The sequence below is a fragment of the Dipodomys spectabilis genome, unplaced genomic scaffold (assembly GCF_019054845.1).
Source record: "Dipodomys spectabilis isolate Male_0828 unplaced genomic scaffold, ASM1905484v1 ptg000179l, whole genome shotgun sequence".
NCBI classification, from domain to species: Eukaryota; Metazoa; Chordata; class Mammalia; order Rodentia; family Heteromyidae; genus Dipodomys; species Dipodomys spectabilis.
This window is the reverse complement of record NW_024870856.1, coordinates 12773811-12796759: the sequence shown is the minus strand read 5'-3', so window position 1 is coordinate 12796759 and position 22949 is coordinate 12773811. Positions and strand designations below refer to the sequence as shown.

The following is a 22949-nucleotide window of genomic DNA, read 5'->3' as shown; positions in this document are numbered from 1 at the left end:
CTCAGAATTCAAGTCCCAGGACCAGCAACAAAATAAATATATGTAAATCTCTCCCACGGCATAACCCCTGTTTTCACTGTATTTGATGTTGTTATGGTTTGTGGAGGGGAAGGGAAAAAACAAATTGTTTAAATAGGGATACAGGTGGACCCATTGCAATGAGATGTACAAGACGTTAGGTCGAAAAACGAACTTTACAACTTTGGCAGGGGGGGAAGAGTAGGGGTAGATGGGAAAGGATGGTAAGGGGAAACACAGGAGGAGGCAACAATGCTTGATAAGAAATGTATTCATGGGCTGGGAAGGTGGCTCAGTGGTAGAGCACTTGCCTTGCATGCCTGAGGCCCTGGGTTCGATTCCTCAGCACCACATAAGCAAAAAGAAAAAAGCCGGAAGTGGTGCTGTGGCTCAAGTAGGTAAAGCGCTAGCCTTGAGCTGAAGAGCTGAGGGACAGCGCCCACCCAGAGTTCAGGCCCCACGACCGGACACCCCCCCCCCCCAAAAAAAAAGAAATGTATTTACCTTGCCCATGTGATTGTAACCCCTCTGTTGGTATTTTCACAATTTTAAAAAAAAAAGAGAGAAAACATAAAATCCAACCAGCTTTTACCCAATAGAAAAATACTATAAGCACACACTAAATTTGAAATTTTCTAGCAGCTACACTTAAAATTATATTTGTGTGTATGTGTGTGCGCGTGTGTGTGCATGTTGTGTGTGCCAGTATTGGGGCTTGAACAGGGGGTCTTGGGCCTTATGCTCTCAACTTTCTGCCTCATAACTGGCATTCTACCACTTGAGTCATACCTCCAGTTCCAGCTTTTTGTTGATTAAATAGAAGTCTCTCAGATTTGTCTGTCTGGGCTGACTTTGAACTGAGATTCTCAGATTTCAGCCTCCTGAATTGCTATGTATGAACACCTGGTGCCAGTCTAAAATTCTCTTAATTTGCAATTATTTGTAACAAATTTTACCCAATATATTGTGAATTTTTTATCTCCAAGTTTTAAAGTTTTATCTTTTATTTTACAGACTAATGGTTTATTTATTAGTGTATATATTTTAATTATTATTAAATATTAATTATTAGTATATATATTTTAATTATATTTACTTCCTAATACCCATGTTGAGTACATTTTAATTCTAACATATAACTCATGTAAAAAATGTATATTTCCTGTTTTGTATTTGTTTCCAAAATTCTAAATTCCAGTTTACACTTTGGTCACATCTAAACTCAGGCTAGCCACATTCACATTTCTAAGTGGCCACACATGGCTGGTGGTTGTCTCCTAGACCATCAAGGCTAGATTCCCTATGAAATAAATCCAGAACTTCTGAACATACCACAGATCAGCGGCAGGCAATGAGCCATCAACAGAGACAGTTCTATAATGTCAGAGAGATGCTGGAGTCACTGAATAAAGCCTTCAATGTTACATATGTGCTCAGGTATTCACCAAAACATGAATACAATGTGAGAGAATAGATCTAAAAAGGACCAAATGGAATCTTAGAGATGAAAGACTAGTATTTTAAATGAAAATGTCCCAGGCTGTAATTAACAACAGGGTTTAAAAAAGGTAAGAAAATGGTTCTGATGAATCTGAAGTTGAAGCCATAGCAACATAAATTATCTACACAAAAAATGCAAGACAAACAATAAAAGAGAGTAGAGCATTTGTAACACCTGAAATGGTATCAAGTGTCTAGCACACCAAAGTCCCAGAGGGCAAATGCTGGGACCACTCCATGTATACATGCTTTTCACCCTCACATCATGCAAAGCTAAGAGTTTACTGTCTGCAAATCTGTGTGGTGAGAAATACCAAAAGGAAGTCCTCAAGACAAAGTAAAATCATGGCAGATGGAAGGGATTTTGATTTATGACTGCTGATGAAAACATGGCAAGCTCTTTGGAAGATAAGCAGCTGTTATAAGCTGGTCACCTAAATACAACCCATTCTAGAAGCCCAGCTGGACTAGTTTGCACAGGAAGCAACACCAAAAATGGGGCCCAGAGCCTGTGCACAAAGACACATGGTATACACAACCCACCTGCTTTAGTTGGAAGAGCATCCTTGAATGATCTCCACCTGTGATCTGATCAAGGAGGTCATCCACCATTTTCTTGCTGTAGCTTCCAGCATCCTTCACAAATTCCTGCAGGCTAGAAGAGGATTATGTGAGAGGATGGACCTCTAATTTTGAAGTTTTGTTGCCTTCCAGTGACTGAGTTCCTGACTTCAGAGCCTCCGTCAGATAATCCTCTAGGGATTGCCCAGAAAGGGTACTTTTGAAGAACAGAGATTTCCAAAGTGGAATGGCCAAAATTTCTTTAAAAGATCCAGGGAAGTAGTCTTTCTTTTTTTTTTTTTTTTTGGTCAGTTGTGGGGCTTGAACTCTGGGCCTGGACACTGTCCCTCAGCTCTTCAGCTCAAGGCTAGCGCTCTACCACTTGAGCTACAGAGCCACTTCCAGTTTTCTGGTGGTTTATTGGAGATAAGAGTTTCTTGGCCTTTCCTGCCCGGGCTGGCTTTGAACTGTGATTCTCAGATCCTCAGCCTCCTGAGTAGTTAGGATGATAGGCATGAGCCACCGAAGGCAGGGATGGTATACATTCACCAGTACCCAATCCATTAGAGTATAACTCATGCTATCTAACTTCTGTAAGACAGATGTTCAAATACACCAGCTTCAATTTAAAAGTACTGCAGCCTGGAAGTATACAGTGGTGGGTAGGACAGAGGGAAGGGAAAGAGATTCTGTACACACTTTTTGGTACCACCTTGGTTTTCAAATCCTATGAATACATTAGCTTAAGAACAATTAAGTAAAATCTAATCTAGGTAGGGAACAAACATCTACAACGCCAGGACAAAAGCACCAAGCATAGCCTCCCATGGGCTTTCAGACACAGAACATCACAGAGGAACAAGGAGGGCTGGGCTGGTCATGAAGCCAATGGACAAAGGAAGCCATTATTGGGAACACTGTGACCAGAGGAAGGCAAGGCCCAAGTACCCATCAGTCTACCCTCACCTGGACCACCAGGCTTTGTGTTGCTTCCTGTAGCTGTCAGGTAGTGCCATGTAGATCTTGGGTTCTGGGAGCACCCACATGGGGAATGCAATGGGATGTAGATGATCTGGGGACAACTTGCCCCTGGGGTCCTAAAGGAGCTGAGCTGAGCACAAATGAAGCTTGGGGACTGCGGCCTGCTGGGCCAGTCTGGGCCCTGAATGCTGGTCCCCCAGCCCTCACTTCTCTCCAAAAGAAACTCCTCCATTCTACTTCTTTTTTATACACACACCCCAAATCTGATATTCATTTATTTGATAAAAGGCTAAATATTTGCACTCTACCTTTGAAAATGAAGTTAGACTCTATGTGCTTATACTTTATACTTATCTTTAAAATGAATTTATACTTTAGCCATAAAAATTACTAGAATTATACAAAGATGACCCCAGAAAACAAAAACTACAAACAAAAAAGTTCTATGGAAATGTATCACTACATTTCTGGCTAAGGATTATTTTAGTCTCTGTTACAAGCTGAATTTTCCACCACCCTACACAGTCTATTGGCTACAGTCCTGACCCAGCGCCTCCGAATGGGAGTGTATTTGAGATAACTCTTTTCAGTCACTAGGCTGACCTCTGATCTGGCCTGTTGCCCCCACAGTGGCGGTCAGGACAGACGGCACACAGAGGAACACCACATAAGGACAGGGGAGAAGAATGCCAAACCAGGTCCTAGAGACATGCAGCCTCCAGGCCTCCAGCAGGGAGGTCTGCTGGCCAAATCTTGCCAATGGAGCCTTTTCACAGGGGCTCCAGCTGATGAACAAGCCACTGAGAAACATTTCTCAGAGTGAAATAAAACTTAGTGAGCATACACAATTGGACTAAACATGTAAAAGCACACATTCTCTCTTCTTTTTGTGGTAATACTAGGGCTTAAATTTAGGTCTTATGCTCTTGATTGGCTTTTTCAACTCAAGGATGGCACATTTCCACTTGGGACACCTACACTTCAGGCTTTTGGCTGGTTTACTGGAGATATGAGTCTCAGATTTTTTTTCCCCAATCTGGCTTCAAACCTCAGATCTCAATCTCCTGAGCAGCTGGGGGGTTAGAACCTTTAGGTGTTGTTTTGAAAGCACTTGGGCTTGAACTCAGTTCATGCTTGCTGGGCAAGCACTCTATTGCTGAGTCCTGCCTTCAGTCTTCTTTTCACACAGGTTATTTTTTATTCACTTTTTGTTGAGGACTGTACCAGGACTACGGTTCCATTTTACTCCCTCCACATTGTTAGTTTATTCTGTTGGCAACATAATACCTTGTAAACCTTTTGTCCAGGCTGTTCTTGAATAGCCATCCTCCCAAGCTCAGGCTCCAATATCGCTGGAGACTGAGCAGAATACATCCAGCTATTGGTTGACAATCTTGCAAATGTTTTGCCCAAGTTGGCCTCAAACTATAATCTTCCTGATCTCTACCTCCTCAGTAGCTAAACACGTAATTTTTAGTACACAATGGCCTGGATCATCATAAATGAAGTCCAAGTTAGCCTGAATTACCTCAATTTTAAGACTGGCTTGCAGCCAACCAGAATGGACAGCTGGAAATAATGTGGAAATTCCTACTACACTTCTGCCCCTGCTGCCAGCATTATCTATTGCAGGGCCCTGAACTATTCACTAGGAAATAGTTCACACCACACAGCAAGCAAGGGCTCCTGGACACTGCCGTGCACCTGCCTTACCTCAGCGCACATTGCACTCCTGTCTCGTCTCCATAGGCCGAGTACAGCAGCTCCATCTCATCTGATTTCAAGTCACCAAACACGGAGTTGTTCTGCATAGAAAGTGCAGTGCTGGCACTGGAGAGGAAGGTGACTGTGAGAGAACCAGGAGGATGTCAGATCCATACAACCAAGCGGTGTCTCCTTTAGGTGGTTCCCTGGCCCTCCTTTCCTCCCTCGCTGAGTCCCTACTGCGGTCCCTGGCCCTCCTCTGTTCCAGCAAGTTTCCACTGCTGAGCTAAGTGCAGCAGTGGAAACTGGGTGACCAGTAGAACCCATTCACTCTGTGGACCAGGGCTGCAGAGCAAGGGCTGCTCATTCATGCTGTAAGGGACATGCCTCCTGGATTAACAATGGGATGAGTTCATGGGATCCTCTCTGGCAAAAGCCACGAGGAGTTGAACCTACATAGGAAGGGTCTGCTCTTGACCCAGGGGATACAACAACGAGTCACAGTCTGTCTAGGCAGAAAGAGCACCAGGCTCAGTGGCCAGAGGAAGAGGCTGGGCAGAGGAAGAACACCAGGCTTGGTGACCATGGAGGTGGCTGGGCAGGGGAACAGGTGGACTTTTCCACTTCTTCAGTAATGCCATCATGGACTGTGAGTTCTGTTGCCAGTTGTGTTCTGTACTCTGAAGCAGCATCCTTGGCCTTTCCCCATGAGATGCTATGGTTTATCCTCTCCCTCTAGGTAGCAATACAAATGTCCCCTTGGGACAGAATGGCTTCCATTTAGAAGTACATCAGAGGACAAAGACAAGGACTCAAAAGCAAAGTGAAAAGTTACCAACTGCAGTGAAGGAGAGGCTGGGAAAGCAAGGGTATGGGTGAACTGTGCATTGTGGAAGACTTGATTTAAAAGAAAGCCAAACAGAGAGGATTTTAACAGAGCGGCAGAAAAACACATTCCAGAAAGATGATACCCATAAGCCAAAGTGTGGAGGGAACATCCAGCTATCCAGCGCAAGGAGCTGGTGTTTGTGGTAAAGTCTGGAGGGAACACCCAGCTATCCAGCGCAAGAAAGACCGTTTGTGGCAAAGCTGAAACAAGGATGAGAAGCAGAAGCACTCTCCATGAAGCGGTCAGTGCAGACTCCAAGTTGACCCTCTGAGGGCACAGTGTAGGCAGGAGTCATAGAAAGCAATAGAAAAAAGTAGAAATGAGAGCAGACAGAAATATATCCTGACCTTAAGGAAGGATGTTTCTGAAAAAAGGCTTCAAACAGAAAACACAAGGAAAAATCCAAAAGATGAAAATAAATGTGTTCATCGGGATTGTAAAACACTTTGTACCTCAAAAAATTACTAAAAGTTATAGAAGCATACTGAGCAGAAACAGCTATTTGTCCCGAAAAGTAAGGAAGACAGCAGTTCTCCCTAAGGCAAATTCATAAAGGAGCACCAGCCTGCCTATCCAGTCTTAAAATACACACATATATGCAGGTACAGACATACAAACATGTACACACCAAACTAACCCTCCTCATGATATACACACATACTATGCACAAACTAAGCCTCATGCAAAAAGCACCCACATCAAAGCAAGATTTATCATGTACATGCACACACACAAAAAAACCCCACATCAAAGCAAGCCTTACAATATTCATATACATATTAAAACATTGTATGTAGAAAAGCCTTAGGATGACGTGTGCACAACATACATGCCAAGCACCCAGGGCACACGCTCCAAGTGGATGGAACATGATAGGTCTGCAGCAGGACACTGCAGCTCCTCCTCAGCAACCACCTGCAGGCTCCCACCAGGGCAAGGTGGCCAGTCTTGCCCTGAGGAGAGCCTCAGGAAGCTCAGTCAGCACAGTTGTTACCAAGTGTGACTTTACCTATTACTTTTTTGGTTGTTGGTCATGGGGCTTGAACTCTTCTGGGCTGGAGCACTGTCCCCTCAGCTCTTCAGCTCAAGGCAAGCGTTCTACCACTTAAGCCACAGTGCCACTCCCAGTTTTCTGGTGATTTACTGGAGATAAGAGTCTCGGACTTTCCTGCCTGGGCTGGCTTTGACTGCGATCCTCAGATCTCAGCCTCCTGAGTAGCTAGGATGACAGGTGTGAGCCACTGGCACCTGGCTACCTATTATTTTTAACTGGTCTTAGTTTTAAAATATAAATGTAGAAACAGCAATAAAGCTATGTGAAGAAAATCGTATAGGAAGGAGCTGTTTCACCACTCCATGATCAGCAGAGTCTTGGCTGCCTTTCAGTTTCCATGGGCTCCCTCTCTGGTTACCACACTCACCTTTATTTCTTCTTTCATCTTTGAAACCCAGCGTGGTGAAGCCTGGGAGCAGCTTACTGGAGAGTGAGCTCAGATCCACAGGGTGCGTCTCTTCCTCTGTGGGAAGATGTAGGGCGATGTGAGCAGGTGGGACCTAACCCCACTACAGCACAATGGACGAAAGGGTGGATGGGGAGAGACCTAACTCTACAGTGACCACCTAAAAATAAATTTATGAGACTGACTACGTTTCAGTTCCATCTTACAACTACCCCAGACAATACAGTGAATGAAATTAAAATTCATGTCTGTTGACCATGACACCAGAAATACTTTTAGCATTTTGAAATTGCTCACTCAGCACCTCCACGAAATCTCCCTTTCCATGTTACTATAACAAAAAAGTGGCCGCTCCACTCACTCAGCTTATGGCCCATCAACTGTACCAGACTACCATGCAAACAATACTCAAGGATCAGAACAGTTCCTCCTCACTTTAGACTAGAACATCGAACTCCTAAGTGTCGATCACCTTGTCTCATCTCTCATGGAGAACATGGCCATTCCGACAGTCAGAATTTATGCACACACATCTTAGCACACACTGAGAAAATGAAACACCCCTGCAGAGTAGAGGAACAACACTAGAACAGAGACCAATGGAGGGAGCTGATAGGAAAAACTGCATAGAGGGCACAAAGGAGGACACCAGATACGGAAGGTGTGGAAGGGACTAGCATGAGGTCTGAGTGTGCTCACACTAGGAGGTGATGGCCCAATGTGCACTCACGCTAGGAGGGGACAGCCCCATGTGCACTCACGCTAGGAGGGGACAGCCCCATGTGCACTCACACTAGGAGGATATGGCCCCATGTGCACTCACACTAGGAGGAGATGTCTCCATGTGCACTCACACTAGGAGGAGATGTCTCCATGTGCACTCACACTAGGAGGATATGGCCCCATGTGCACTCACACTAGGAGGAGATGTCTCCATGTGCACTCACACTAGGAGATGTCTCCATGTGCACTCACACTAGGAGGATATGGCCCCATGTGCACTCACACTAGGAGGAGATGTCTCCATGTGCACTCACTCTAGGAGGAGATGTCTCCATGTGCACTCACACTAGGAGGAGATGTCTCCATGTGCACTCACACTAGGAGGAGATGTCTCCATGTGGACTCACACTAGGAGGAGATGTCTCCATGTGCACTCACTCTAGGAGGATATGGCCCCATGTGCACTCACACTAGGAGGAGATGTCTCCATGTGCACTCACACTAGGGGATGTCTCCATGTGCACTCACACTAGGAGGATATGGCCCCATGTGCACTCACACTAGGAGGAGATGTCTCCATGTGCACTCACTCTAGGAGGAGATGTCTCCATGTGCACTCACACTAGGAGTAGATGTCTCCATGTGCACTCACACTAGGAGATGTCTCCATGTGCACTCACTCTAGGAGGAGATGTCTCCATGTGCACTCACACTAGGAGGAGATGTCTCCATGTGCACTCACACTAGGAGATGTCTCCATGTGCACTCACACTAGGAGGAGATGTCTCCATGTGCACTCACACTAGGAGATGTCTCCATGTGCACTCACTCTAGGAGGAGATGTCTCCATGTGCACTCACACTAGGAGGAGATGTCTCCATGTGCACTCACACTAGGAGATGTCTCCATGTGCACTCACACTAGGAGGAGATGTCTCCATGTGCACTCACACTAGGAGGAGATGTCCTCATGTGCACTCACACTAGGAGAACATGGCCCCATGTGCACTCACACAAGGAGATGTCTCCATGTGCACTCACACTAGGAGTTGTCCCCATGTGCACTCACACTAGAAGGAGATGGCCTCATGTGCACTCACACTAGGAGGAGATGTCTCCATGTGCACTCACACTAGGAGATGTCTCCATGTGCACTCACACTAGGAGGAGATGTCTCCATGTGCACTCACACTAGGAGATGTCCTCATGTGCACTCACACTAGGAGATGTCCTCATGTGCACTCACACTAGGAGATGTCCTCATGTGCACTCACACTAGGAGGAGATGTCTCCATGTGCACTCACACTAGGAGGAGATGTCCTCATGTGCACTCACACTAGGAGGAGATGTCTCCATGTGCACTCACACTAGGAGGAGATGTCTCCATGTGCACTCACACTAGGAGGAGATGTCTCCATGTGCACTCACACTAGGAGATGTCCTCATGTGCACTCACACTAGGAGATGTCCTCATGTGCACTCACACTAGGAGATGTCCTCATGTGCACTCACACTAGCAGGACATGGCCCCATGTGCACTCACACTAGGAGGAGATGTCTCCATGTGCACTCACACTAGGAGGAGATGTCTCCATGTGCACTCACACTAGGACATGGTCCCATGTGCACTCACACTAGAAGATGTCTCCATGTGCACTCACACTAGGAGGAGATGTCTCCATGTGCACTCACACTAGGAGGAGATGTCTCCATGTGCACTCACACTAGGACATGGTCCCATGTGCACTCACACTAGAAGGAGATGTCTCCATGTGCACTCACAGTAGGAGATGTCCTCATGTGCACTCACACTAGGAGATGTCCTCATGTGCACTCACACTAGGAGATGTCCTCATGTGCACTCACACTAGGAGGACATGGCCCCATGTGCACTCACACTAGGAGATGTCTCCATGTGCACTCACACTAGGAGGAGATGTCTCCATGTGCACTCACACTAGGAGGGGATGTCTCCCTGTGCACTCACACTAGGAGGGGATGTCTCCATGTGCACTCACACTAGGAGGAGATGTCTCCATGTGCACTCACTCTAGGAGGAGATGTCTCCATGTGCACTCACTCTAGGAGGAGATGTCTCCATTTACACTCACACTAGATGTCTCCATGTGCACTCACACTAGGAGGAGATGTCTCCATGTTCACTCACACTAGGAGGACATGGCCCCATGTGCACTCACACTAGGAGAACATGGCCCCATGTGCACTCACACTAGGAGAACATGGCCCCATGGGCACTCACACTAGGACATGGCCCCATGTGCACTCACACTAGGAGGACATGGCCCCATGTGCACTCACACTAGGAGGACATGGCCCCATGTGCACTCACACTAGGAGGACATGGCCCCATGTGCACTCACACTAGAAGGACATGGCCCCATGTGCACTCACACTAGGAGGACATGGCCCCATGTGCACTCACACTAGGAGGACATGGCCCCATGTGCACTCACACTAGAAGGACATGGCCCCATGTGCACTCACACTAGGAGGACATGGCCCCATGTGCACTCACACTAGGAGATGTCTCCATTTTCACTCACACTAGGAGGAGACGTCTCCATTTACACTCACACTAGGAGGAGACGTCTCCATTTACACTCACACTAGGAGGAGATGTCTCCATGTGCACTCACACTAGGAGGACATGGCCCCATGGGCACTCACACTAGGAGAACATGGCCCCATGTGCACTCACACTAGGAGGACATGGCCCTATGTGCACTCACACTAGAAGGACATGGCCCCATGTGCACTCACACTAGAAGGACATGGCCCCATGTGCACTCACACTAGGAGGACATGGCCCCATGTGCACTCACACTAGGAGATGTCTCCATTTACACTCACACTAGGAGGAGACGTCTCCATTTACACTCACACTAGGAGGAGACGTCTCCATTTACACTCACACTAGGAGGAGATGTCTCCATGTGCACTCACACTAGGAGGACATGGCCCCATGGGCACTCACACTAGGAGAACATGGCCCCATGTGCACTCACACTAGGAGGACATGGCCCCATGTGCACTCACACTAGGAGGACATGGCCCCATGGGCACTCACACTAGGAGGGGATGTCCTCACATCACTCACACTAGGACAGGGTATCTCCACATTATTCACACCTCCACCAGACCTTCCAGAAATACTGGCGAATGTTCCTTCTATAACAACTGAGCTTCAAAGCGCCCAAGCTAGCACTCTGGCTGCTGGTAAAGTGATGTAAACACAACTCAGGTGGCTGATGCCACTCCAAGAACCTGACAGGCCTGGCTGCCACTTACTCTTGACAACACCTACTGGCTTACTCTGCACATGGACATGTGCAGAAACAGGAAGCTGGGCAGCAGTGTCGCTGTCCTGTGTACACAAAACACGTGCCCTTTGTTACACGCACAGAGCTCAGAGGACTATGCGGCAGCAGACAGACAAGCCCTGCAGGGCACTCACCATCGGCATCTGGCTCAGCTGCATTCACCACGCTGTAGAGCAGGCTCCCATCTGCCAGCTTCTTCAGGTAGCCCATCTGCAAGCAGGTAACATCTGAGTATTGTTCCACAAGGGAACTGTGGCCTTTTACTGGAGCACAAATGATGTGTTAACCAGAGAGAAGGCTTTAGCTTGGGTAAATCCAAGGACCACAAGGCCACAATTCTTCCAGGAACAAACAGCAGAGATTCTCTCTCACATGTCCTCTGGAGTCAAGGACTGACCAGCTTGCAAGTGAAAACACCTATTTATATCTATTAAAAAAAAGAAGTCTCAAGTTCCTTGTGACCCTTTTGAAAGAGGGTACTTTTCAAGCAAACACTCTGACCTAGATGTAATTAAAAGTTTATGTTTGTACAAAATGAGGGAAAGCAAGCATTGTACCAGCATCTGATGATTTACAGCCTCCATCTAAAGCACATAGAAATTAGTTGTACTCAACACTCACCACCCAACAACTTGTTCTGTCAAAAGCTATCAGAAGACTCAGGCAGACAAGACACTAATGTGCTGACATGTACTGTGTTGTGGGGTAGGGGACATAGCTATACAGGGACAGATGACACCTGAGCACAGGAGGAAGAGGTGGGTAGGGTGTAGGAAGGGGGAGGGGAAATCTGGCACAGCAGAGAAGTGGGCTTGTGGAGTTGGATGCAGGTGAATGGGACAGAGGATTGGCAGAGGGCAGGGTTTTCAGCAAATGCAAACATGAGTGTGGACAAAGTTTTCTTTCTAGAAGCCACAGGAGTACAAGTACGTGTACATACACATGTGTACTTCCTGGTAACATGAGTGCAGCTAAAGGTTTCTGCCCAGAAGCCCCAAGAATACTTGGTGTGCAGACACATGTGTAACTGGTTCTACCTGAGAGTGCTTCAGATTCACTGAGAGTGGGGGGTCTGTTTCTAAACAAGGTTCTTCATTAAAGGAGCCAGAGTTCACTGGAAAAAGAGCTGAGTCCAGGAAAAGGAGAAAAAGAAGGAAACTCCATGGCTTACAGACATGAAAGGTATTAAACAGACTGAGGGCTACAGGTAAGGCCAGCAGCCAGGTTGTGGGCCAGCTGGAGAACGGTCCTCAGCACTGCCCAGGAGCAGAACTGCCGTGTGGGCACAGATGACTCAGACTTCTAGTAGGCATATTCAAAAAAGAAAGGCAGCCAGACACAGTGGTTCACACCTTTAATTCCAGCCACTAAGGAGGTGGCAAGCAAGAGAATCAAGTCAAGGTTTGAGATCTCATCTCAACAAGCAAGGTGTGGTAATATGCACCTGTCACCCCAGGGATGAAGGAGGCAGGGAAGGAAGGGAGGGGTAGGCAGGAAGATCTAAGGTCAGCCCAGCAAAAACACGAGATGAAAATCTACCTAGAAAAAAAAAGTAAAAAAAGGGCTGGGGAAAAAAACAAAGAAACCAAAGAAGCAACATATTTCAAGTGGTAGATCAACAACCTAGCAAGCAGAAGTGAGTTCAAATCATAGTACCACTACCAAAAAGAGGAGGAAAAAAAATAGGCAAAATGAACCTTCAAGTTTTGTAGCTGTTTCTGTGGTGCTAGAACCTAAAACTCACTAATGCTAGGCAAGCAACTCTACCATTAAGCCACACCCTCACCTACTTTAGTAGAGCAACTTTGGCCTGGACTACTCTAGCATAAAGGGTGGCACGGGGTCCCCATGGTGCTCATGATGAAGACCTGTGTCTGGCTGTGAGGACACACTGGAGTTTGGGGCTGGGGCTCTCCTTAGTGGCAGAACCACGTGCACTACCTTGCTGCCAGGGAGGGAGCGGCTGATCCTGTCGCGAGCCTCATCGGCGGCGTGCTCCACGAGGGCCAGCACGTGCTCCTCTGCAGTGCTGTCTGTCAAGCTGCAGGCATTCCCTTCAGGCTCGAACATGCAGCTGCAAGCAGGTATATCAAACATCACTACAAGCACAGCCTGCCCTGTTTAGTCAGAACCTAACCTAGCCTCTGCTGAGGTGCCCCTCACAGAGGCCGGCTGGGCAGTGAGGGGTAAAGCTAACCTCCCTTTCACATTCTAACCACAGCAAGATAAAATGCTGTCATAGTGAAAAGCACAAGCCAAGCAGACCTGTGCTTTGTATGTCTCAGTTAAACACTGTTATCTTAGGAACAGCAACAGAAATAAAGAAGGAAATGCCATGGCTTACAGGTATTAGAGTGAGAGCTACAGTTAAGGCCAGCAGCCAGGTTGTGGGCCAGTTGGAGAACGGTCCTCTACACTGCCCAGGAGAAGAAGCACAAAGGACTGGCTAGATCAGCGGGTAGCCTGGGCTCCCCTGGAGGAGTTGCCACCCTCCATGGTGCCAGCTTCTCTCTAGACCCTCTCTGGGCATGGGTCTACTGGCAAAGGGATAATGGAGCAGGAGCAGAGCCTGCTGGGAGGATGCTCTGCTCTATTACAGTATGCTGAGAAGCCAGGACAGGAACATGCTATTGTGAGTTGTTGTCAAGGCTCTTCAGGGGAGGGCAGAACATCAGCACGACACACACACACACACACACACGTGCATGCGCATGCACATGCACACACACAAATACACACAAACTGCAACTCTTTGCCACTCTATCCTAAAAACTCTCAACTCCACAAACCAAGTGGACCATTGTCCAGCACCCAGACTATTGCCAAGCAAGACTCAATGGACAGACTCTGTCCTCCAGATGGAGGACTGAGAGACCAGAGGGACAACATGAAGTTCAGTGGCATTTGTGGAACTTCATGAAGAAACGCATTCTCCTCTCTCTCAACTTCATGCAACCCCAGGCCATAAGGCACGACCTGGACTCAGCTATCTGCTAAAGTGACGTATGGAGAGTAAACAGAATCCTCTTCCATCTTCTACATGGCACCCTATCACTCCTTCTGTGAGTGACAGAGTGAGCCCACAACAGTTCAAAACAGTCAGAGGAGCCACACAACCTTGGGAAAATGGAGTTATGTAACTGACCGGATTTCATCAAAGAGCTTTCAAATCAGCTCCTGAAACTCTGTGCAGTTCAGATACTAACAACAACAAAAAGTTAAATAAAATAGAAGAAATGATTTAAGAAAAAAATATAGGTACTGGTAGTTCATACCTGTAATCCTAGCTACTCAGGAGGCTGAGATCTGAGGATCATGGGTTCAAGCTCAGGCTGTACAGAAAAGTCCATGAGACTTATTTTCAATTAACCAGCAAAAAGCTAGAAGTAGAGGTATGTGGTACATGGTATTCTCAAGTGGCATAACATCAATCTTGAGCATAAAAGCTAAGCAAGAATACAAAGTCCTATATTGAAGTTCCAGTACCAGCAATGAACAAAACAAATAAAAAACCCTCAGCTACTGAAGAGACTTCACTTCTGTCTCAATAACTGGCCTCTATGAAACAAAGGGTAGACCGGAAGCCCTGGGCTGTTACCTATAAAAAGGAGTAGGGGCTCCTGAAGGCTTCTACCAGTTATGGCCTGAAGAATGGGGAGCTGTTCAGAAGTGTCCACACATTCTTAATGCTGATCTCTGGGCTGCTCTTCCCTCTAGTGCTGAAAAGGCCAACTCAGGCATTGTGTCTCCTGAGTGTGGGTGCCAAATGGGCCACAAACTTCCTGTACCCTGGACAGAGAAGAGCTGGAGGGGGGCAAGAAGGCTCTCACAGATGCTCTGCATTGAGAGGGGGTGGGGAGGCTAACACTAGCAAATGGCACTTACATACAGCAAAGATCAGATGCTTTCACAGACGCTGTGCACTGAGGAAGGGGTTAACAAACACTAGCAAACGGCATTTATACACAACAAAGACCAGCTAATGGCCAGAGGGTTGTCTTGATGCTCTTGTGCCCCAGATCCATCAGTACACAAGCTTCCAGGGATAGTGAAAGGAGATGGCAGGAACTTTCCTGTGGTGTCTGGAGTCTGCAGATACCTATGATAACAGTGCTGACATCACCTATGCAACCCTCACCTCAGAGTGGGCCAGAAAGGACAGCCACTTCCCTCTCTCACTGTAGGTTTGGAAAGGCCTTCGGCCCAGTGACACCAGGCTCCTCTGCCCCCTCAGTGCACGCTGTCCTCCTGGTGGCTGCCATAGAGCCTTACCTGATGACTTCTCTACTCGGCTTTTTGGATTTCTTGGCAGTCTCTACTTGCACTGGGACAACCTCGGGGACAGTCTCCTCAACTGCTGTGTCTTCACTGCCCAAGAGAGCGGCCTGCTGAGAAAAATCCATGTCCTGCATAAACGACATGCTGCGCTTCAAAGCTAACAGCCGCTCCTAGAATCAGAAAGGACAGAGCAGCAGGAGTTTACCTCTCCCTCACAGCCACAGCACCGTGACGATGGATGGCATGAGATGGCCACAGCCTCACCTGGCCTAACCACTACCAGGCACTGCAGCGGGAGTGGCTGAGGGTGCTCAGTACCCAGAGGTATAGCCCAGAGCTGGTGGAGGGGTGTGATGGGGGCAGAGGAGCACAGCAAGTGTCCCTGATCTGCAGGAGACACATGCAGCCTGGCTCATAGCAGCAATCTGGAAAGCCAAGGAGGATAAGTATGTGCTGCCAAAGCTCAGCGAGGCCACCACACAAAGCAAACCCATAAAGCTGCTGGCTGTGATCCAGCAAGACTGACCCAGATCATGACCATCCACCAACCCTACAGGAGACATCCAGCTACACTGCACCCCGCAGCAGGAGGGCTGATGCCTGGAGGAGAGGGTGGCCTACAGCAGGGGTCAGCACCAGGGTCAGCGTGGCAGATGGATGGAGCATGTCGTTCTCTGTGAGCCTAAGAGTCACAGAAAGTTAGAACAGAGCTCTGGTTCTCTGGCTCACTGTTAGTGGTTTCCTTACTTTGCTCATCATCTTAAAGCCCGCATGTAGGATCTTCTTGGCTAACTTGTAGTACACAGTGTCTGGTCTATTGTAGGTCATTGCATTATCGCACATCAGTTTGAAATCTGCCTGAGAAGGAGAAACAGAGAATCCATCAAGCCTTGAGGAAACATACACACAACAGGGTCTCGGTTCTTGTCAAAATGGGCCAAAAGGGAAGGGCTGAATTTTGAGTAGAAAACAATTAAACTTGCTAACTTTGAACTAAAGCAATTTTTAAGAACTCAGAGAGGTTTTCATAGGTCTTTACTTACATGAAGTTTTCCAGTGAGAGCTGGTCAGTCTCTAACTTTCTTTTGAGTGTAATACATTTATTAGGAGAAATGAATACATTCTGTGCTTCCTTCTTTCTTCCAGTCCCCTCTCTCTCTTTGGAAGGAACTAAGATAAATGTCTAACGCAACTTGTCTGGTTCCTTTAAGTAAGGGTAGGCACAAAGTGGTATCTTTTTCACAGAAAAGAAACTGAAAATTCTGTTTATAAATAGTTGTCTTTGTGAATTAGAAAAATAATCTCCCTCAAATAAAGACGGCCTTACGGACGAATTTGTCACAAAAGGAAATTATTTAGAAAGTTAATGTTGTAATATCTTACCCAATTCCTCAGCACATGCTCCCCTAGATGAGCTCTGTGTGACTGAAGTCAGCCCCGCTGTTGACAGCAGGCTGCAGTACGCATCTACCAGCACTGGGCCAGCACCCTGGGCTGGGCCAAGCCTAGGAAGCTTGTCCCTCTCTAGTTATGTATGTAGTGGCGTGGATGCTATTTACCTCATAACTCCATTGCTTGGAGAAGGCTCACAAGGGGGTCCACAGCTTGGACCAGAAAGGATTGGGGTGAGAATTAGAAAACTAAATTATGGCCTTACCAGTCCATCCTAAAAAGTGCCTCTCTCCTTTGATATACTGTGGTTTTGAATCAGTGAGTAAGAATAGAAAAGTTAAGCTTTACCAGTCACTCAGCCTGGAGAAAGCAGCCTGATGCCCCTTTCTATACACTAATGCCAATGTTAGCAAGCATTACTTCATCTTCTCCCCTGTTCCTAACTCATCCAGCCAGAACAAAAAAGCAGAGTGTAAAATACTCAACAGAGGTAACAATATTAAACACCAAGACTCAGCTAAACATTAGGAAAATCATAGATATTCTTTGATATCTATTCTCAAGCCAGGACATATCATTGCCTGGAAGAAGTTCTGTCTATGCCCGCACAGACACTTCAAAAAGGGAAAGAAACAAGCTGGATACCAGTAGCTCATGTCTGTAATCCTAACTACTTGAGAAGTTGAGATCTGAGGATCACCGTTGAAAGCCAGCCCAGGCAAATAAATCCAAGAGATTCTTAGGTCCAATTAACCTGAAAAAAGCTGGAACTAGAGGTATGACTTAAGTGGTAGAACTCCAACTTTTAGCTGAAAAAGCCAAGCAAGACTGCAAAAGGCCTCGAGTCCAAGCTCCAAAACTGGTACATTAAAAAAAAAAACAACTAACCAAACAAACCATATTTGTACATTTATAATAGCACAAAGCATGTAGTCTAGCTTCTAGACTACAAAATACTATTATAAATCAGGACAACCAATCTATCTTACATTGTTTTGTGAACCATTGTCTAAACACAAAATCATCTTCCAAGAATGTTTTCAACTGGAAACAACCCCAAGTGAACAAAGTGTTTACCACCCACGCCCACACCAACAGATTTGCAACAATTATTTTGGAAAAATAAAACTGAGTTACCTTAAATTCTGTCACTGACTTGTATTCATTAGCTGCAATCTTGTCTTTCATTGTGCCAAAGTCCATTGGGTGTTTAATTATCATTGAATACCCAGGAGCAATTGCATCGGTGACAGGAAATGCAAAAAACCCATGAGGATCTTTTCTGAAAGCAAAAGCATCTTTGAAGTGGAAAGATTCTAAAATCTAGATTCCTAAATCATACAAAACTCTTTACAGTCAAAATTTGATCTAACTAATCAACTTTTAAATTTGCTTTTTTTTGGTGTGTGGCAGTACTCAGGGTCTGAACTCAGACCCTTGTACTTGCTAGGTGCACATTCCACCATTTGAGTCGTGTCCCCATTCCTTTCTCTCATTAATTGTTCATTTAGGGTCTAGTCTTTTTGCCCAGGATGATCCTTAAACTACAACTGTCCTATCTTCACCCTCCAGCTGTAGCTGGAGTCTGAAGTGCCAGTACTGTACCCAGTTATTGTGATAGAATCTCATTAACTTTTTGCCAGGGCTGGCCTTTGACCTTGATTTTCCTTCTCTCTGCCTCCTAAGTAGCTAAGGTTATATGCATAAACTACTGTGCACAGTTCTAAATTTGCTTCTTAAAAATAAAAAATAGTTGGGCACTGGGTGACTCATACTTGTAATCTTTAGCTACTCAGGAGACTGAGATGTGAGGCTAATAGTTCAAAGCCTGACCAAGTAGAAAAGCCTGTGAGACTTTTATCTTCAATTGGCTGATAAAAAGTTGGAAGTGGAGCTGTGGCCCAAGTGGTAAAACACCACCTTGAAAGAAAAAGCTAAGCGTCCAGGCCCTGAATTTAAGCTCCAGTATTCCCCATCTTCCCCCCTTCTCTGCCTTACAAAAGTAAAATATAAGACAAACATGGTAGTGTACACTTTTATCTCAAGTGGTTAGGCAGGAGGGTCTTGATATGAGGCAAGCCCCAAAGTTAGATTCTATCACAAATACAAAAGAAAAAGAAAGTAATTGGGAGTATAGCTCCAAGTGTCAGAGTATTACTTAGCAAGCCTAAGGCCTTGAGTTCAATCCTCAGTATCACAAAAAAATTGTAATTTTAATGCATTTTAAAGTTGTGATAGGAATTTTGAATACAATAAAAAATATGCTACAACCAGTCCCCCAGCTCCATCCCTGACATGCAAGTCCAGTAGAAATCCTGGTCCAACTGCACTCTGGCATAAGCGCTGTCTTTTACTTGCAGTTTGCCCACCCTTAGAGGAGCTGGGAATGTCTACAGAGGTGGGTGTCTGTGATGTAAATTGGGGGATACTTGGGGTTCAGACTTGACTTCTACAGGCGGATGTGTGTACAGGTGGAGGACATGCGGCTTAGACTTCTGGAGGATGTGGGCATAACGACAGGTGGAGGAAACTTGGGGTGGAGATTTCTGGAGGTGGTAGGTGTGTACACAGGTGGAGGATATGAAGTTCAGACTCCTAGAGGAAGATGGGGTTGAATTACCTCTGGAGCTGGCGCAGGAAGTGCTGCAGGAGCTGCTGCATGGGTGTGCTCTCATTTTCAGCTGCCAGTTAAAAAGAAAAGCCAAGAACATAACGTCAAATGCAAAGACTGGTTCTCTTCCTCTGAAAGCTTCAACGTCATCTGTTTGGAGCTCACGGCCTTTAAAGCTTAAGTGACAATTGTCTTTGGCTCCTATCAGCTCAGCATATCTCAAGACTCCAGAAGCTGGCCACATAAGGCTACTGCCCACCAAGCTGCTTTCAGCCCCCAACATGTTTTAGACGAGATAGGAGGAAACAAAGATATGACAGAGCTGGTCCTGGATTTCTTGGTTATTTTTTTTACCAGACTCCTCCTCTGCAAACCAGGGATGAACATGTGCAAGCAGGAAGGACTTATAAGGCTGTTTGTCAACTGCATCTCTGGCCTACAGTTGGCCTTCAGGGCCTTCCCGATTGATCATCCCAAATTAACTCCTGAGGTCACTGGGGCTGTGCTGGGTGTACAGAACATAATATGTAGATAAGGCTAACCAATGAGCAATGATGCTGGCTTGCAGACTCCTGTTCACTGTCTGCCCTGATATAACCAACAACATGCCCAGTAACTATCATGGCTCTCCACAGCAGCAACCTCTGGTTACTACATGGCCACTAACCTCAGGGTGTTCTACTTGGAATAGGCAAATAATTCCAAATTTTAGACTAAAAATTGGCAAATTGAAGCTAGGAAAATAGTCTAGATGATGCAGGCCTTGTATCATTGGTCTCTCTAGCATGTGCAGTTTTGCTCCTTTTTTGAGGTATTGAAGAGTGTTTAAACCACTCTTCATGAGTTAAAGAAAATCTCTGCAACTGGTTTACCCCTGCTTTAGGTGAGGCAGAAACTTCAAGTTCAGGGGATACTACCACAGACCCTGAGAAAGTCCAAGGAGTTACACCACAGCAGTGAGCTACACTGGGCAGTGAGCTACACGGGACAGTGAGCTACACTCTGCAGTGAACTACACAGAGCAGTGAGATACACTGGGCAGTGAGTTACACCACAGCAGTGAGCTACGTTGCAGTAATGAGCTACTCCAGGCAGGGCATAGCCCCACCTCCTAAGGACCGCAACATACAGTAATATCATTAGCTGACCTTTGAAAATGGAAGATGGTTTTCATCAAGGGAAAAAATCCTGAAAAGAAAAATGGCCATAGAGACTCAAAGGGCATGGGGATTCTGGAACTCTCTATCATGTGGTTCCTGATGGCTTGAATAACTAATTCCAGCACTGATTTCTCTTTGTCCTCTTTCCTGAAGTTCAAAGTCTCAATACTCAGTTACTTCAGTTTCCCTGTCATCTGCAAACCAGAGGATGCTGCAAGTCATAAGGAGACACACTTACCCAAGTGCAAAGCCCCAGGAATAGAATCCCATGCAGAAACTGGGGCCAGCAAATCCAAAAGGCAAAACTTCCAGCTGAAATGCCATTCCTGGCAGACACTGCCCAGGATGAAAATATACTGAAGACTTCCAGCCTCATTTACTGCAGCCTGTAGTGGGTGGGTCACTTTAGGTGATTCCAGGCCTCCCAGGTGAACCTGGCAGTCCCTTCTTCCCAAGAGAACTACCTGTGTTTCCACTGGTATACTTGCCTCTGGTTACTACATGACCACTGACCTCAGGGTGTTCTACTTGGAATAGGCAAATAATCCTAAATTTTAGACCAAAAATTGGCAAACTGAAGCTAGGAAAATAGTCTAGATGATGTAGGCCTTGTATCATTGATCTCTCTAGCATGTGCAGTTTTGCTTTTTTGAGGTCTTGAAGAGCGTTTAAACCACTCTTCACGAGTTAAAAAAAAAATCTCTGTAACTGGGTAACCCCTGCTTTAGGTAAGGCAGAAACTTCAAGTCCAGAGGACACTACCACAGATCTTGAGAAAATGTCAGTCCTCAAGGACAAGACTGTGGTACCACCACAGGTCAGACAATGCACTGACTGGGATATTTAAGGGGCAGAGCCTTGCCTGGCTGTGTCCGGCATGCTCTCACGGGTCGATCTGGGGGTGGCTCCACTTCCACCTTCTTTCCTGGGTCAAAGGCATCAGCCTCTCCTTCTGAGTCGCAGTGTTCCTTCTCCCGCTTCCGCCTCTTCTCTTCCTGTGAGGGTCAGAGGCCAAAAGGTGGTGGGCTCACATAGGCCAATGCTGCATGAGCTGCATACTTCTGTCTTGTCCAAAGGGAAGCCTTTTCCCAGGGAATTAATCAAGACCCACCACAAGGGTCAGCTAAGAAGGGATGTCTGAAGATACCAGAATTATACAACTGGCCCCAGCTTTCTGAAGGTTCACGGTCATGGTCTGAGGGCTCACTGGCTACAACAGTCCTTACCTTCCGCTTCCTCCTTTCCTCATCATCGAGGTGCTTTTCCTTCTCAGACTTCTTCTTCTTTTTCTTCTTCTTTTCTCTGTGTCTTTCTCGCTCATGGTCTGACCTGTCGTCATAGTAGCTGGAGTCATGGCCAGATCCTGAGAGCTCAGTCACTTCGCTTCCGCCCACCTTTAGTACCAGCTTCAGAGGCTTCTCCAGTGGTGTGTCTGCATAATCTACACACAAATCCTGGGGTCAGCCTGGACTTGAGCAAACTACTTGAATTGCCCGTCCCCTATGACCACCATAGGGGAGAAACCCAGATCCAAGAGTGGGGGACGGGCCTTACCAAGATGCTCCACAGGGAGCCCCTGAAGCTTGAAAAGATGGGACATGGAGTGTCAGGTCCCACTTTCTGCCCCCTCCCTCCCAAATACATCCTCCTCACCTGGGTACCAAGGCTGTTCCTGGGTTCTCCCTCCCAGGACCCCATCACCCCTCCTGAGCGCCCTTCCTTTGGCTCCGACTGCAAGTCCTCCTGAACTGATGGCAGGAAGACAGGACCCAGGCAGGGCAGGCAAGACGGGACCCCAAGGAATGTAGCCCTGTGAGCTGGTCCCCAGCTTCCTTCCATCTCCCCAGTCAGGTGCCACCCTCCACTCCCAGCGACCTCTCCCAGGACCCCTGGGCATGGCCTCAGTGTCCTCTCTCCCGGGAACCCTGTCCCCTCGGCCCGGCGTCGGCGTCCCCTCTCCCCGTCCCCTCGGCCCGGCCTCTCCTGTCCTCTCCCCGTCCCCTCGGCCCGGCCTCTCTGTCCTCTCCCCGTCCCCTCAGCCCGGCCTCTCTGTCCCCTCCCGGTCCCCTCGGCCCGGCCTCTCTGTCCCCTCCCGGTCCCCTCGGCCCGGCCTCTCTGTCCCCTCCCCGTCCCCTCGGCCCGGCCTCTCTGTCCCCTCCCGGTCCCCTCAGCCCGGCCTCTCTGTCCTCTCCCCGTCCCCTCGGCCCGGCCTCTCTGTCCCCTCCCGGTCCCCTCGGCCCGGCCTCTCTGTCCCCTCCCGGTCCCCTCGGCCCGGCCTCTCTGTCCCCTCCCGGTCCCCTCGGCCCGGCCTCTCTGTCCCCTCCCGGTCCC

General features: G+C 47.2%; 1 protein-coding gene across 4 annotated transcripts in view; it reads right to left on the bottom strand.

Annotated features, from left to right (window-relative positions):
- The window catches only part of Brd9 (bromodomain containing 9), a 29070-nt gene that overhangs the window by 5641 nt on the left and 480 nt on the right, over window positions 1-22949 (bottom strand). For 2 of the 4 annotated variants that reach the window (XM_042695184.1, XM_042695183.1), the window contains exons 2-12: window positions 21845-22059; window positions 21481-21613; window positions 19468-19528; window positions 17985-18129; window positions 16203-16313; window positions 15450-15625; window positions 13119-13251; window positions 11312-11387; window positions 7075-7170; window positions 4774-4906; window positions 2062-2173 (exon numbers count right to left, since the gene is read on the bottom strand). In XM_042695184.1, coding sequence (XP_042551118.1) covers window positions 2062-2173; window positions 4774-4906; window positions 7075-7170; window positions 11312-11387; window positions 13119-13251; window positions 15450-15625; window positions 16203-16313; window positions 17985-18129; window positions 19468-19528; window positions 21481-21613; window positions 21845-22059 — 1391 coding nt within the window. The remainder of the gene's footprint in view (window positions 1-2061; window positions 2174-4773; window positions 4907-7074; window positions 7171-11311; window positions 11388-13118; window positions 13252-15449; window positions 15626-16202; window positions 16314-17984; window positions 18130-19467; window positions 19529-21480; window positions 21614-21844; window positions 22060-22949) is intronic. The other 2 variants (XM_042695185.1, XM_042695186.1) reach the window with 2 other exon arrangements.